Raw genomic sequence first — 15,521 nt, 5'->3', positions numbered from 1 at the left:
ACCTTACCTCAATCCACCTTTGACCAGAGCAGCATTCAGGGTGCAAAGCAAGCATACCCTCACTCCAAGTTTCCTGGAATCATGAAGGGTCCCCCCAACCCAAACCCCCTGCAAAGCAGGAATCACAACTTCAGTGGTACCTCGGGTTAAGTACTTAATTCGTTCCGGAGGTTCGTTCTTAACCTGAAACTGTTCTTAACCTGAAGCACCACTTTAGCTAATGGGGCCTCCCGCTGCTGCCGCACAACCACCGTGTGATTTCTGTCCTCATCCTGAAACAAAGTTCTTAATCCAAGGTACTATTTCTGGGTTAGGGGAGTCTGTAACCTGAAGCGTATGTAACCCGAGGTACCACTGTAAAAAGCCCCCAACAGATGGCCATCCAATCTCTGATTCAATGCCCCCAGTGAAGAAGAGGGCACCATCTTCCGAGGGAGTCCATTCCACTACCAACTCGCTTACCTTCATCTTGCACATCAGCGCTCTTGGTCCCCACCCAGCCTAGCAGTCCCATCAGCTGGCAGCCATTGCAGATGCCCAGGCTGAAGGTGTCTCTGCGCCGATGAAAGGCCTGGAACTGAGCCTGCGCCCTGCGGTTAAAGGTCACCGAAGCTGCCCAGCCTGCAAGTCAGAAAAAAGGAGATGAATGGTCTGGATTTTGCAAGCCCTTCCGGACCGCACGCCAAAGACCCCACAGCTATCGTGGCATCAGTGGCAACAGCATCTCCCAAAGAGCGTGAGGCAGGTAGGAATCCCAGCCCAAAACCCAGCAACAAGGCTGCCATCCCTTGCCACAAGATTGGGTGGAAGCTTTCTCCTCGACCCAAGGCAAGCGGATGGCCCCGTTCCTTGCAAGAGGCAGGCTGACCTTTGGCAGAACCCAAAACATCTGCGTAGCTGAACCCTCCGACAAATACCAGGCCACGGAAGGAGTCCAGCGTCATCTCGCCCGAGCACAAGTCTTGCATGGTGAGGTCCCAGACCTGAAGTGAGGGCGGAGAGAAGACAATAAACAGGAGGCCTTTCAGGAAGGGAGGGGATCGAAGTGACACAAACATTGCGGGGAGGAGAGCCAACTCCTTGCGTGAGGTTCCAGTTCCTTCAGTTTTTCGGTGATATCCAATGTTAAAGTCCTACTGAGGGGAGACCCGCTGAAATGACTTACAGTGGTGCCCCGCAAGACGAATGCCTCGCAAGACGAAAAACCTGCTAGACGAAAGGGTTTTCCGTTTTGGAGGTGCTTCGCAAAACAAATTTCCCTATGGGCTTGCTTCGCAAGACGAAAATGTCCTGCGAGTTTTTCCGACTTTTTTCCCCTCCCCCCCTTTTTCTAAGCCGCTAAGCTGCTTATCCGCTAAGCCGCTAATAGCGCTAAGCCGCTAAGCCGCTAATGGCCGTGCTTCGCAAGACGAAAAAACCGCTAGATGAAGAGACTCACGGAACGGATTCTTTTCTTCTTGCGAGGCACCACTGTACGTCCATTAATCTCAATGAACCTACTCCATGTTGTGTGGCGTAGTGCCAGGCTACGACCTGGGAGACCAGGGTTCAAATCTTCACTCAGCCATGAAGCTCACACTCAGCCTGGTCACTCAGCCTAACCTGCCTCACAGGGTTTGTTGTGAGGATAAAATGAGGAAAGAGGAGAACCACGAATACAAATATTGAGCTCCTCAGAGGAAAATATGGTACAGTCATATCTCGGGTTGTAGTTGCTTCAGGTTGAGTGCTTTCAGTTGCGCTGCGCGGCGACCTGGAAGTAACAGAGTGTTAATTCCAGGTTTTGCCATTCGCGCACGCGCAGACGGTCAAAATGACGTCACGCGCATGCGCGGAAGCGGTGAATCGTGACCCGCAAACACGGATCGTGTTCACTTCAGGATGCGAACGGGGATCCGGAACGGATCCCGTTCGTATCCAGAGGTACCACTGTATGTTAAGTGTAATAAATAACTAAGACAGGGGTCAGCAAACAAATTTAGCAGCAGGCCGGTCCACTGTCCCTCAGACCTTGTGTTGGGCTGGAGAAGCGGCACTGGGGGGGGTGCTGGAAGAAGAGGCATGGGGGGGGGGGCAAGTAGTCCTCCTCCCCACCCCCACCCACTGCACTTACCCGCCACAGCTGCTGCTTCTTGTGGGTAGGCAGAGTGAGCTCGTCCGCTCCGCTCTCTGGCCCACAGGAGCACCAGGGTGGTGGCGGCGACGGAAGGAAAAGGCCGAGTGCTGGTGATGGCTCTGCCAATCGAACACCACGCCTGGTTTACCTCAGGGCAGCATGAGGACATCTCTGCCAATCAAACACCACTGAGTTAACCAGACATGGCATTTGATTGGCAGAGCCGCCACCACCACTCGGCCTTTTCCTTCCGTCGCCATCACCGGGAGTCTCGGCTTCACAGCGGGTTCTGGCTTCGCAGCACGGGCCAGATGCAGGACCCAGGGGGGCCTGATCTGTCCCGGGGACCTTAGTTTGCCGACCGCTGAATGAAGGAATGATCGCCAGGTGTGGAGCACACTTCCACCCGCAGACAGGCCTCAGCTGTCTGAACATCATGCCCTCTATCTAACCTTTTGCTCTCTTAGTAGTCTGATGTGCCCTGTCTGTGACCTTTGTCTCTTTTGATTAAACATTGTGCAAGGGGAAAGTGACGTGGTGGAAACAGGTGCCAAAATAACCTTGTACCACCCCTTGGTCTCGGGATTGGAAGATGGGTAAAGGTCACAGTCCAAAATGTATTTGACTGGTTTTGCATAGTGTGCTAATAAAGAGCCTCCACAGAGCTAGCTGGCAGCTTGCTTACGCACAGTTCACCTGATGACCAACACCTGACTCATGCCTTCACTTCAGCTGAACTAAAACACAGTTATGCCACTTGTCAATGGCCGAGATCCACCTCCAGTGCCAGAGATCATTTTATGCCTCTGAGTGCCATCACAAGAGGGGAGAGTGTATCTGCTTGGCCGCTGTGAGAACAGAATGCTGGAGGAGTTGGACCTGGGGCCTGATCCTGCAGGGCTCTCCTGACATTATTAGGTTAGAGATCTTCATCTCAAAGCACTTGTGGGTGATGCCTTCACTAAATCCACATTGGTCTGCTCACCTGGAAGCCACCCATGAGGAGCGCCGCCACCATTTCACGGTCCCCGTTACTCCCTTCTTCACGAAGGATGGCGACACGGGGGGCAGGAAGGGCTGTAGGGAAAAGACACACGGTTTGTTGTCATCCCTTCACGATTAGGCTGCAAGGTTTTACCATGAACAATTAATCGATTTCACAATTCAAAATAAAGTCAACTAAAAAAAGTGGCCTTACTGATTAAGTCAACTCAAAAAGTGTTCTTGATTAAGTGGGCAGGGGTTTTTTAAAAAATAAATTTTAATACAGGTACAGTCAAACCTTGGCTCCCAAATGCCTCTGTTTTGGAACGTTTCGGCTCCCAAATGCCGAAAACCTGGAAGTAAACGCTCCGGTTTTCGAACATTTTGGAAGCCAAATGGACTTCTGGAACAGATTACATTTGACAACCGAGGTTTGACTGTATCACATCTCAGAAGATGAATCCCCCATTTCCTCTCGCAAAAGGATGTGTCTCCTAAGATCATGGCTACAAGGGCTCATGCATGTGTTGTCCAAAGCTAATAAGGTATACACTTCTCACTTCATCGCCACTGTTTTTACCCAAATGCAAATGCAATCAATTAATTTGCTAAAATTAATCTGCTAAGAGGTCAGGCAACAGCTCTATTTCCTTTTTCTCAGGATGGTATCTAGCGCTAGCCCAACTCAGGGTAGACCAACTGAAGTTCATTTTGCCTAGGTAAGTGAGGCTCCTTCCTTTCAATGTGTCGACAACCTTTACTCAGGTACCAGGCGGTCTCCCCCTCTCCCCACCCCTCTTCTTGGCCCTGGTCTGCCCCATACCCATTTCCTGCAGCAGGGGAAGTTCTTCCTGGGGGTTAAAGGTCAGGGTGTAGCTGGGCTCCGTGCGCTTGGTCAGCCCTGCCTCTTCTTGGGCCACACAGTCTGGGTTGGCTTGCAGCCTCTCCAGCTGGAAGCTCGTGTCTTCCCACCATCCGCGCAAGGTGGACACTTTTTCCGCCAACACTTCCTGGCCGTTCACAGTGACCTGGATCTGCAAAGCGTCACAACAAGGCAGCAAATTAGCAACAACAAAAAGCAGGGGGCATTGGCAGTGGGAGATGGAAAAACCGTAAAGAAGGGAGTAAGTGGACTGGCATTACAAGCTACAAGAATTTGCTGAAATGGCGCAGTTAACAAACACCCTGAGAGGCAATTCAAAACAAAAATTTATGGAAAAGTGGGATAGATATAAAACATATGTTCAAAAATACAGTAAAGAATCGCTATCTATGCTGGCATTTGATTGACGTTGGAGTGAGACTGAGTTGAGAAATAAGACTAAGAGCACATATTGATATAGGAATGTATTAGATAAACTGCAAAGAAATATACAATAATAAGAGTACATTCATTTGTAAAAAAGGAATATACAACGGGATAGACAGGAAGTCTAGTGTGTTGGTATGGTATGATTTGGGGGGGGGAATTGTTTTTGTTTTTTCTCTTTGTTCTTTTTTTATTTTCTTTCTAGGTATATAAAATTTGTATATAATTTTTGTATACATGTTGGAAATTATATTGTAGTAAGTCCTGTAATGTAATATGACAACGTTTACCGATGTAATGTAAGAATGTTAACAAATAAATAAAATGCAAATTTAAAAAATAAAGAGGGGAGTAAGTGGGAAGACCAAGTCCCTGCTTGGCCATGAACACAAGAGGAGTCTCCTGGATCAGGCCAAAGGCCCATCAAGCCAAGCATGCTGCAGGAGTTTTCACAGCATGCCTGCAGGAAACCAACAAGCGGGATTCGAATGCAAGAGTCCTCTCCCCTGCTGTGGTTTCCAGCAACTGGTATTCAGAAGCACGGCTGCCTCCAACCTCCAGCCTAGCCATTGTGACTAGTGGCCCATCAATTGCCCTCTCCTCCGTGAATTTGTCTAATTCCCTTCTAAAATTATCCAAGTTGGAAGAACGCTTCGTATGTGGTGGACCTGTGAAAGGGTAAAAGAGTATTGGGAAATAATTTACAGTGGTACCTCGGGCTAAGAACTTAATTCGTTCTGGAGGTCCGTTCTTAACCTGAAACTGTTCTTAACCTGGAGCACCACTTTAGCTAATGGGGCCTCCCGCTGCCACCGCGCCGCTGGATCTCTGTTCTCATCCTGAAGCAAAGTTCTTAACCTGAGGTACTATTTCTGAGTTAGCGGAGTCTGTAACCTGAAGCATCTGTCACCCAAGGTACCACTGTATAATGAATTGGGGGGGGGGATGTTTAAAAGCACCTTCCCCCCCAAAAAAAACAACAACACCAGAGTCCTTTTTGTTGGCGATGATTCAGATGGAAATTCCCAGGTGTCAAGAAAGGTTATTTATGTAGGCCACTACTGCGGCCTGTGTTTTGTTAGCCCCAAAATGGAAAATGAGCGAGGTCCCAGCTAAAGAAGAATGGCAACTTAAACTGATCGAATACGTGTAGCTTGCTGATCTAACTTATAGAATAAGAGAACAAAAAAGAACATACGTTTAAAGAAGAATGGAAAATGTTTACTGAATATATGGGGGGAAATTGTGTACACTTGAAAACGTTGGCAGCATTAGGATAAATTCAATAGTGTAAATAAGTTTTGATGGAAGTAATAACGGAATACTGAATGGTTTAGTTTATATAAAATATGCAGGGATTTATGGTATGCAAAATGAACCATGGAAAGAGAAGAAGTTATTGATATTTTAAGGTTGTCTAAATGAATATTCTAAATTGTAAAAAAAGTTAATAAAATTTTAAAATTATTTATACTAGAACCATCCAAGTTGGTGGCCATCACTGTGGGAGTGAGTTCCATAGTTGAACCATGAAGCTCACTGGGTGAACTTGGGCTAGCTACTGCCTCTCGGCCTAGCCTACCTTACAGGCGTGTTGTGAAGATAAAAGAAGGAAGAGTGGAAGAACCATGCACGCCACCTCATCAGAGAAAAGGGGTTGGATATAAATGCAATAAATAACTAGAAAGGGTTTGTTTGTTTGTTTTACTCGAAAGTTGTGTTTGTGTGGTATCCTTTGTGAGCTGCCTCAAAGGGTCTTTCTTGGTTGAAAGGCGGCCTGGAAAATTATCTCTAACAGCAACCCTTTAAGCAATTCTTCCCCCACCAGCCCCACTGCTGCCCCCCAGGGCTCACGTCCACACTCACCATAGCATTAGGGCCCCGGGGACCTGAATGCCCGACTGGCACGCACCGAACGCCAGCCCGCCGGTACCGTTGGCAGACGTCGGCCGCTGCTGCACGGGGCACCTCCAACACCAGGCCCAGTTCCTCGGCAAAGAGGACATCAAGGGCTAAGGGAAGAGAGGAAGCGCGGCTGGTGTTAGGGTGAGGGAACCGGAAAAGGACAAGCAAAACAACAATGGAAGGTTGCATGGAAGGGCACTAGTTTAAGGGGGGAAAGGCAAGTAAAGAGGTCAGGACATTATAGAGGACAATGAAAAGTTCTCCTCCTCCTTCTCACAATCCAGTGGAGGTCATCTGACGGAGCTGTCCGGGACTGGGCAGAGGAGGAAGAGGAAGAGAGCATAGATTTACAGCAGGGGTTTGAGGGAGGTCACTGCTCAGAGGCAGATGAGGAGGAAAGCTGGGAAATCATGGGGGAGCCAGAGCAACACCTGGCTGACACGTTGTCATTAGAAAGCATTCCAGACCCTCCATCGCCCAGAACCCGGCGAGCCTTAAAAGTAGGAGAGCAAAGAGCTCAAAAACAGAGGCACCCATAGAGGTGATGATTATGATGATGAAAGAGGAGGTGGGAGAGATGGGGAGATAGAGATTCACTCAGGACAATGCCATTATCCAAGAGGCTGGATTCTATAATCTCTCTCTGTAAAGATTGAAATAAAAAAAAAGGACTGTAAGAAACTTTCCCTTGTCTTTATACTTTCCTGGGCAACCAGCCGGGAGCTGCTGAACGCTGGAAGATTCAGAAGGGACTTCTTCACACAATGCCTAGTCAATAGGGCCGGCGCGACTGTAGGACAGAGGGAGGAAACCACCTCAGGCGGCAGAAACTGAGGGGTGGCAGCAGCACCTCATTGGCTGTTCCCCCTCAGAAGCGGGAGAGCATTGTACCCTCTAACCCAGCCAGCCACCCTCAGGTGTGGTGCTGCTCTCTTGTTGCTGGAAGTCTGAGTCAGCTCTCGGTCTTTCTGAACGTGGAAGGGGTCGCCATCTTGTCCTTTGCCCTAGGCATCAAAGATGTCTTAGGCCAGAGCTCTGATAGCCAAAGGACGTAATTCACTATCGCCAAAAGAAGTGGCACCAGCCATCAATTCAGATGGCTTTTACAAAATGAGTTTTGTAAATTTCAGGGAGCATAAGGCTACCGGTGACGGCTAGTCAGGATGGCTGGTAAATACCACTTCCAGATTCCAAGGCCTCTCTGAATGCCAATTGCTGCTACACTTATGGCCTGCAATGACTACCAGTGCCTCCTCCTTTGTCTTAGTGTTGCTTCTTGCAGAACTCAACAGGGAGGCAGATGGGAACAGAATTGGCTCTGCCTGCTCTGGGCTCTGGTGCCACCTACTGTCAGCTCCCAGCTTTCCACCCCATCAGACCCAATGGACAGCAGCTGCCGCTGCATTCTCAGATCCAGGTCAAGGAAACCTTTTCATCCTTCTCCGCCCAACGTTCTCCATGCCCTGCTTTGTTGTTGTTGTTGTTTATTCGTGTCCGACTCTTCGTGACCCCATGGACCAGAGCACGCCAGGCACTCCTGTCTTCCACTGCCTCCTGCAGTTTGGCCAAACTCATGTTAGTAGCTTTGAGAACACTGTCCAACCATCTCGTCCTCTGTCGTCCCCTTCTTCTTGTGTCCTCCATCTTTCCCAACATCAGGGTCTTTTCCAGGGAGTCTTCTCTTCTCATGAGGTGGCCAAAGTATTGGAGCCTCAGCTTCACAATCTGTCCTTCTAGTGAGCACTCAGGGCTGATTTCCTTCAGAATGGATAGGTTTGATCTTCTTGCAGTCCATGGGATGCTCAAGAGTCTCCTCCAGCACCATAATTCAAAAGCATCCTTCTTTTCCACCCCTGACCAACTCTCCCGCTCATGCTTTGATCTCAAGGCACTATCCCAGCTACCCCTGCCCAGCACATTCATTTGCCAAGGACTTCCCTTTGGCGTTCGCTCTCCCCCCACTGCATATGTTGTTCCAAATCAGCCAATCTCTAACAGCAACCCAAGCTCAGTGCCACCCTCAAATTCCCAGGCCACAACGCCTCTTCTCCCTAACTCACTGACCATTGACTCCAGGCGCCCCCAGTTCAATGTGGGCACCACAGTTCCCGGCAAAGGCCATTTCTAGCATGCAAGTCAAGAGGCCTCCGTCGCTCACATCATGCCCTGCGGAAATCACTGCGTCTGTGGGAAAGAGAAAGAAATTTGTCTGTGTGGCAGAAGAAAATTGTCTGTGTGACGAGTACTGTCCTCAGCTTTTTTAAAAACACACAGAAGAGAGACTTTGCTACTGGAGCAGCAGCTTCTGCAATCCTGAGAACCTCATCTTTTATTTAATTTGAAAAGCACGTTTCTAGTATGGATAGGAAGATGGCTTGTACATAACGCTAGGCAAGGTCAGAGCGGGATCTGCAAAAGCTTGACTTCATTGCCCTGCAAAACTTGTTACCCCTTGTTACCCCTTCATTTTATTTTTATTTTTGACAAAGTAATTATATATATATGCACCCTACCTCCAAGACCATTCCATTGTAACTATCTAATCTCCCAAAATGTCAAAACTTCTTGCGATGGTTTGACCCCTTTCCGTTTTAACAGTACAAATTCTACAAATTGCCCCTTCCTTATGGCAAACAGAAGCAGGATTAATTATGCAAAATAATAAAAATAATTTATTATTTAGACCCTGCCCATCTGGCTGGGTTTTTCCAGCCACTCTGGTTGGCTTCCAACAAAAGATTAAAAATGCATTAATAAGCACATAAATGCACTTGTGCTCAGTTTACCCAGGTCACAGAGTATTCCTTTTTCTTTGGTGCAGAATTCAGATTACCTTGATGCACAAGGTTGCCCTCCCAGATCCTCTTTCCCATCACAGAAGTATAAGGGACCTGCTTCTTCTTTCCACCTTCCTCCTGCCTTCTGCCATGGCTCAGAGGTGGAGTGCTTGCCTTTCATTTAGGTGTGTTTAGAGTGCCTTTACCCAATGGGGAATTATAAGCAAATATTTAGGTATGTCGTACCAGGGACTGGGACCAGCAGTGCTGGGTCTGGGGGTGGGGGTGGGCAGGCCAGGGGTGACCCCGTCCTCGTTCAACGCATGCTTACCTTGTAGCAGACTCTGGGTGACTTGGAAGCAGGAAACAAGGGTGCTGGGGTTATCCAGGTCTGGCGAAACATCCCCCAGCTGAGAGAAGCACTGGGCCAGAGCGCTGCCCCCCAGGCGGTGCCGATCAGGACAGATTGCCACGTGAAGAAGGGTCCCTGAAAAAATGCCCAAGAAATCAGCAAAGAGGACAAAATGACTGCCTTGGTTTTTTCTCTCTCCACTGCAAAACACCTACAAAAAGGGGTCGGGGGGGGGAGAGATCTAATTGTTGTCAGCACTTAGTACATACTATCCTTTATGGTGGGAAGGCAAGTTGGTGCAGTGTTTTTGGAATTTGATTTTGACAGATATGTTAAATATTACTAAAGAAGCCATTGCTTCTTGTCTGAAAGGGATGTTACTGGATATTTTTGATGATGTCAATGTAGATCCGTTGCCAAAAGAATCAGTCTCATATCTGATCTTAAGTAGTAATTGCAACGGAATGGAAAAGAAGCCCAAAATCTTACACTAGATGCTTGGCATCACACCCTCTGGGATAGCTAAAATAGAGAAAACACTGCAGTTTGTTCGACTCCTGAAACCGTTTGAAAATCAAGGCATGGCTTCCAATTGGCAACAGGATCTTCTTGCAATCAAGCGGAAGCTGCGTCGAATGTTCAGCTTCCGAAAAATGTTCAAAAAGCGGAACACTTACTTCCAGGTTTTCGGCATACGGGAGCCAATTTGTTTGTCAACTAAGCCGTTCGAGAACCAAGGTTCCACTGTATTAGCAAATATTCTACAAGTCATTCCCTAAAGCAGTGGCTCTCAAAGGGTGTGATGTGCCACAGTGGTGAGGTAGGAGAAGATGGCGAGTGTGGCAGAAAGATGTTATTCTCATCAGCTCTTGACTTTACCTTTTCCATCTGGACATTTGAGGTCAGGGGTGACCGTAGCAGTGATATCTGGACAGACAGCATAAGCTGAGATGACAAGTGTGCCTGGGAAAAGGAGCATAAAGGTGGAGGGGGAAGAGTTGGAAATGGAGAAAATATGCAGAGTGTTAAAGCACATTTATTGAGAGCTAGGAAAACATCCAAAGTTGCCTGTAGTCAAGCTACAAGGTGCCTGGGGAACAGCTTGTTAGGAAATAACAACACCCTTTTTCTCCCTGTCCCGGAGGACCAAAAGTCAAGCAGCCACAGGAGATTTTTCTGAGGTTGTTTGACAAGGTGCAACCACAGGGAAAACTTAGAAGCTTCCTCTAGCTCCTGTGTTTTTGACAGAATGTCCCATCGGCCCAAGGAGTGGAGTGATCTATTTCCCGGGAGACTAGACAAAGCTAGAGCCTAACCTTTCTCTCTCCCTTTCAAAAGTGTTTCTGCAGACTTGGGTTTATGCCTCTAAAGTTACAATCCACATTCAGTTGATTTGGAAAATGTTTGTGCATCTGTGCACATATGTGAAACACACAGACACACACACAAACAGTGGTACCTCGGGTTAAGTACTTAATTCATTCCGCAGGTCCATTCTTAACCTGAAACTATTATTAACCTGAAGCACCACTTTAGCTAATGGGGCCTCCTGCTGCCGCTGGAGCACGATTTCTGTTCTCATCCTGAAGCAAAGTTCTTAACCTGAAGCACTATTTCTGGGTTAGTGGAGTCTGTAACCTGAAGCATATGTAACCCGAGGTACCACTCTGTCTGTGTGTGTGTGTGTGTCGCGTAAGCACACTAGCAACCTCATACCTGGCGTCGCTCAGAAGTTCTAAGATTTTTTTAAAAAAAATCTGCAGTTTTGAAGTCAGTGGTTAAAACTGGTGCAGTTTTGAAATGTCGAGTTCACTACTTTTACTCAAAAGGGCTTGCAATTTTATTCAAACGCTGATGAATATCTGCTCCTTGAGCTCAGGAATCATCTGGCAAAATTTGGTTACAATATCTTAAAGGTTGTCTGAATGCCTATCAGAAGCTGGTCCTTCCATAATAAGTAGCAAAGATGTCTTGGAAAGGCAACAAAAATATGAAAAGGGCAAGGGAGGAGTTGAAAATGCAAAAAAAAAGGACAAAACAAGCCTCAGATCCTCAGATAAAATAACCCTCCGAACTTGAGGAGAGCGTTTTTATTTTGGAGGAAGGGGGCAACCACCCTATCCCTTGGCAGAAGCTTTTCTGTTCCTCACCAGGTGCCTTAACGGTCTCCGTGCCAACACGGGCTGCCATGCTGAGGGAGTCCTTGCCGCCGTCCACAGCCACGCCCAGCTCACCCATCACAGAGCACATGGCCCTGCAGGCCTCCGCCAAAGCAGCCCCCTCGCCAGGCAACTTGGCTGCCCACATCCAATTCCCGCTGCATTTCACATCCTGGAAGGACACAAATGTTGCCGCCACATATACAGAGAGGTTAGGCAACAGTGGGAAGGAGGCGGTTGCCCGTACGGCTAGCCTCCAACTCTAGCACACAAATTAATGTTTTATATTTAAAACGCTTAGAGGTTTCATAAGAGCAATGTGTTGATTTCAGTGTGTGATCTACACAGCATATGATCAGAGACTAGGGCTGGGCGATATCTGGTTTTCAACATCGTGATATGTCACCAAGCTAAACACGATATACCGATATATCACCATGTCTGATATAAGGATGGAGCTACATAGAGGCATTGGCTGGCTTCACGGTTTCCCCCTTTTAAAAATGTTTGCATAACTCACACATCACGATTCACGATATATTGCCAGTGCAAAAATTGTGAAACTTGATATGGACTTCAAACCGGTTTGGGACGATATGTTGATATATTACCCAGCCCAATCAGAGGCAACCCATTATCTGAAAGTTTGTGTATTATTCAGATTTAACACAGTCTTTGCCAACCTGCCCCCCTGCCCACTCTCCTGAGATGTTGGAGACTACAACTCCCAGCCAGTATGGCGTGAATGGGAGTTACAGCGCAAAACATTTGCAGGGCCTCAGGTTGGCCAATTTAACAGATATTAACATTTCCTGGCCCCTTTAGGCTACTGTGCAACATAAAATAAAGTAATATGATAAGTAGTAAAGAAAACCAGTCAGCAGTCATGTTGGTTATTGCACAAAATTATATAATGAAAGCAGCCTTTCTTAAAACCGAAAACACTACAAAATGCCACAGCTTCTAGTAAAATGAGGGCATTGAATCATAGAATCATAGAGTTGGAAGAGACCACAAGGGCCATCGAGTCCAACCCCCTGCCAAGCAGGAAACACCATCAGAGCACTCCTGACATATGGTTGTCAAGCCTCTGCTTGAAGACCTCCAAAGAAGGAGACTCCACCACACTCCTTGGCAGCAAATTCCACTGTCGAACAGCTCTTACTGTCAGGAAGTTCTTCCTAATGTTTAGGTGGAATCTTTTTTCTTGTAGTTTGGAACCATTGCTCCGTGTCCACTTCTCTGGAGCAGCAGAAAACAACCTTTCTCCCTCCTCTATGTAACATCCTTTTATATATTTGAACATGGCTATCATATCACCCCTTAACCTCCTCTTCTCCAGGCTAAACATGCCCAGCTCCCTTAGCCGTTCTTCATAAGGCATCGTTTCCAGGCCTTTGACCATTTTGGTTGCCCTCCTCTGGACACGTTCCAGTTTGTCAGTGTCCTTCTTGAACTGTGGTGCCCAGAACTGGACACAGTACTCCAGGTGAGGTCTGACCAGAGCAGAATACAGTGGCACTATTACTTCTCTTGATCTAGATGCTATACTCCTATTGATGAAGACCTTTGCAGAGTGAAAAGCTAGACACCCTCTCTCAGCCTAGTCCACCTTGGATAAACTGGGAGGAGGGAAAACTGAGATACAGTTAAGAACTTAATATGTTCCAGAAGTCCGTTCTTAACCTGAAACTGTTCTTAACCTGAAGCACCACTTTAGCTAATGGGGCCTCCCGCTGCTGCCGCACGATTTCTGTTCTCATCCTGAAGCAAAGTTCTTAACCTGAGGTAATATTTCTGGATTAGTGGAGTCTGTAACCTGAAGCGTCTATAACCTGAAGTGTCTGTAACCCAAGGTACCACTGTATTAAGGCAAGAAGGAAAAATGTTGGGGGTGGGGTGGGGTGCGGACTGCCTCACCTTAAGGTCAGTGACCCGAGCGAAGACCAGATTGGTGAGGGCCTCTGCCACAGATAATCGGGCACCGGCTGCGGGGTCAATGAGCCCTTTGATAGGCTGCTCCCCAATGGCTGTGGCTCCTCCCACCATCTCAAAGGGGGAGAGGGCCACCACGGCGACGTCCGCCAGTGGGGTGTGAAGGGGGCCGACGCACTGTTGTTGAGCCACCAGGCCCGTCACCGAGCGATCAACCTGCACCAGAGGGAGAAGGGCAGAGGGGAAAAGAGGAAAAAAACAAATCAGTAGAAAATATACCTTCCCTCCATTTAAAAAAAAGATGGCTGGGTTAAAAGAACCCAGAGGCGCAAATCTGAGAGGCATTTACCTTGTTGGTCAAGTAGCGCTTGCTTGCCACGGATGGGAGCCTGAGCACACGCTGAAGGGCGTCCGACACACTAAGGCCACGGGGAAGAGACAGAGGGCTGAGCTCTCGGTGGACACAATTCAAAACAAATTCCTGGTTGACAGAAATCATCATCATTGTTTGTTCATTTACGACACGTCCTCACCACTAAGAAAATGTCTCAAAGCAACTGACAAGTCCACAAAATGTAAAACGGCTTGAGAACAAATTTTTTAAATAAAAACAACAACTCTATATCAAATGCAACAGAACCAAGGTCCTGAAAATATTCGTCCAATAAGTATAAAAGGGACAGATCCTAACCAGCTGAAGGAATAAACAATAATGGACACAGGATATTGGAATCCAAGCCAGAGCATTTTAGAGAAGGGATGGGAGGGTGGCGAAACGAGAATGGGCTTTTTCTGTGGCGGCTCACCTGGCACCTTCACTATGGATCTTTAGGCGCCAGGCAAAAAACATTTCTCTTCAACCAGGCATTTGGCTGATTAACATTCTATGGCTTTTCAAATGTGTTTGTGGGAGAGGGATTGGTTTGTTTTCCTTTTTCTTTGCATTATGTATTTTGTTTTTTTTGTCTCGCGTTTTTATGCTGTGAACCGCCCTGAGATCTACGAATGAAGGGCGGTATACAACTTTAATAAATAATAATAGTATCACAGATTCAAAGCATCAAGATCTACTGCGGGGGGGGGGGGCAACCTGTGGCCATCCAGATGTTGTTGGACTCCAACTCCCATCAGTCCCCAGGCAGCCTGGCCAGAGGTAAGGGAAGATGGGAACTGTAGTCCAATGTCTGGAAGGCCACAGGTTCCCCCACCTTTGGTCTACTAGGACACCTTTAAGCAGATGTTTTACCAATACTTTTCTTTGGGGGTGGCAGGGCAGGAAGAGGACACACACACACACACACACACACACAGATGGGCGTGCTATACCTTGCGTGGCATCTTGCCAAGGACCCATTCCAGCATCAAGTTCACAGGAGTGGCTCTCCCTCCAACCTGCCCCTTCTCCAGCTCCACGTCGCTCGCTGGGACCTTTGTGTCATCAACTAGCACGATCTGTCGAGGAAGAGGAGTCACTTTTACAGACCACCCGCTTCCCAAAGTGTTCAGCCTTCAAACCTTCCCAATCACTTCTCTCCCTTCTTAGATTTTGGTGCTCAACTTTAACCTCTCCCCAATTTCCCAGGCCCAAACAACCTCTGCCCCACACCAGGAGCAGAAAACTGACCATCACAGTGAAGGTTTGCACTCCTAAAATCTAGCGCTCTCTCTCTCTCTCTCTCTCCAGTGGTGCCTCGGGTTACATACTCTTCAGGTTACATATGCTTCAGGTTACATACGCTTCAGGTTACAGACTCTGCTAACCTAGAAATATTACCTCAGGTTAAGAACTTTGCTTCAGGATAAGAACAGAAATCGGGCTCCGGCAGCGCGGTGGCAGCAGGAGGCCCCATTAGCTAAAGTAGTGCTTCAGGTTAAGAACAGTTTCAGGTTAAGAACAGACCTCCAGAACAAATTAAGTACTTAACCTGAGGTACCACTGTATATATATAAAGTCAGGGTCTGGACAGAATGCTAAACTGCGTCC

The 15,521-nt window shown here is 47.6% G+C and overlaps 1 protein-coding gene across 2 annotated transcripts in view; it reads right to left on the bottom strand.

Moving 5' to 3' along the window:
• PFAS (phosphoribosylformylglycinamidine synthase) overlaps positions 1 to 15,521 on the bottom strand; it is a 50,321-nt gene that overhangs the window by 14,025 nt on the left and 20,775 nt on the right. For both annotated transcript variants that reach the window (XM_079951518.1, XM_079951519.1), the window contains exons 16-27: positions 14,864 to 14,989; positions 13,887 to 14,018; positions 13,523 to 13,753; positions 11,594 to 11,774; positions 10,323 to 10,406; positions 9,423 to 9,578; positions 8,379 to 8,498; positions 6,276 to 6,421; positions 3,924 to 4,134; positions 3,102 to 3,193; positions 869 to 983; positions 463 to 621 (exon numbers count right to left, since the gene is read on the bottom strand). In XM_079951518.1, the coding sequence (XP_079807644.1) occupies positions 463 to 621; positions 869 to 983; positions 3,102 to 3,193; positions 3,924 to 4,134; positions 6,276 to 6,421; positions 8,379 to 8,498; positions 9,423 to 9,578; positions 10,323 to 10,406; positions 11,594 to 11,774; positions 13,523 to 13,753; positions 13,887 to 14,018; positions 14,864 to 14,989 (1,753 nt within the window). The remainder of the gene's footprint in view (positions 1 to 462; positions 622 to 868; positions 984 to 3,101; positions 3,194 to 3,923; positions 4,135 to 6,275; positions 6,422 to 8,378; positions 8,499 to 9,422; positions 9,579 to 10,322; positions 10,407 to 11,593; positions 11,775 to 13,522; positions 13,754 to 13,886; positions 14,019 to 14,863; positions 14,990 to 15,521) is intronic.

This window comes from Podarcis cretensis (genome assembly GCF_951804945.1).
Source record: "Podarcis cretensis genome assembly, chromosome: 13".
Taxonomy (NCBI): Eukaryota; Metazoa; Chordata; class Lepidosauria; order Squamata; family Lacertidae; genus Podarcis; species Podarcis cretensis.
The sequence above is the reverse complement of the archived record's forward strand: the minus strand, read 5'-3'. Positions and strand labels throughout refer to the sequence as shown.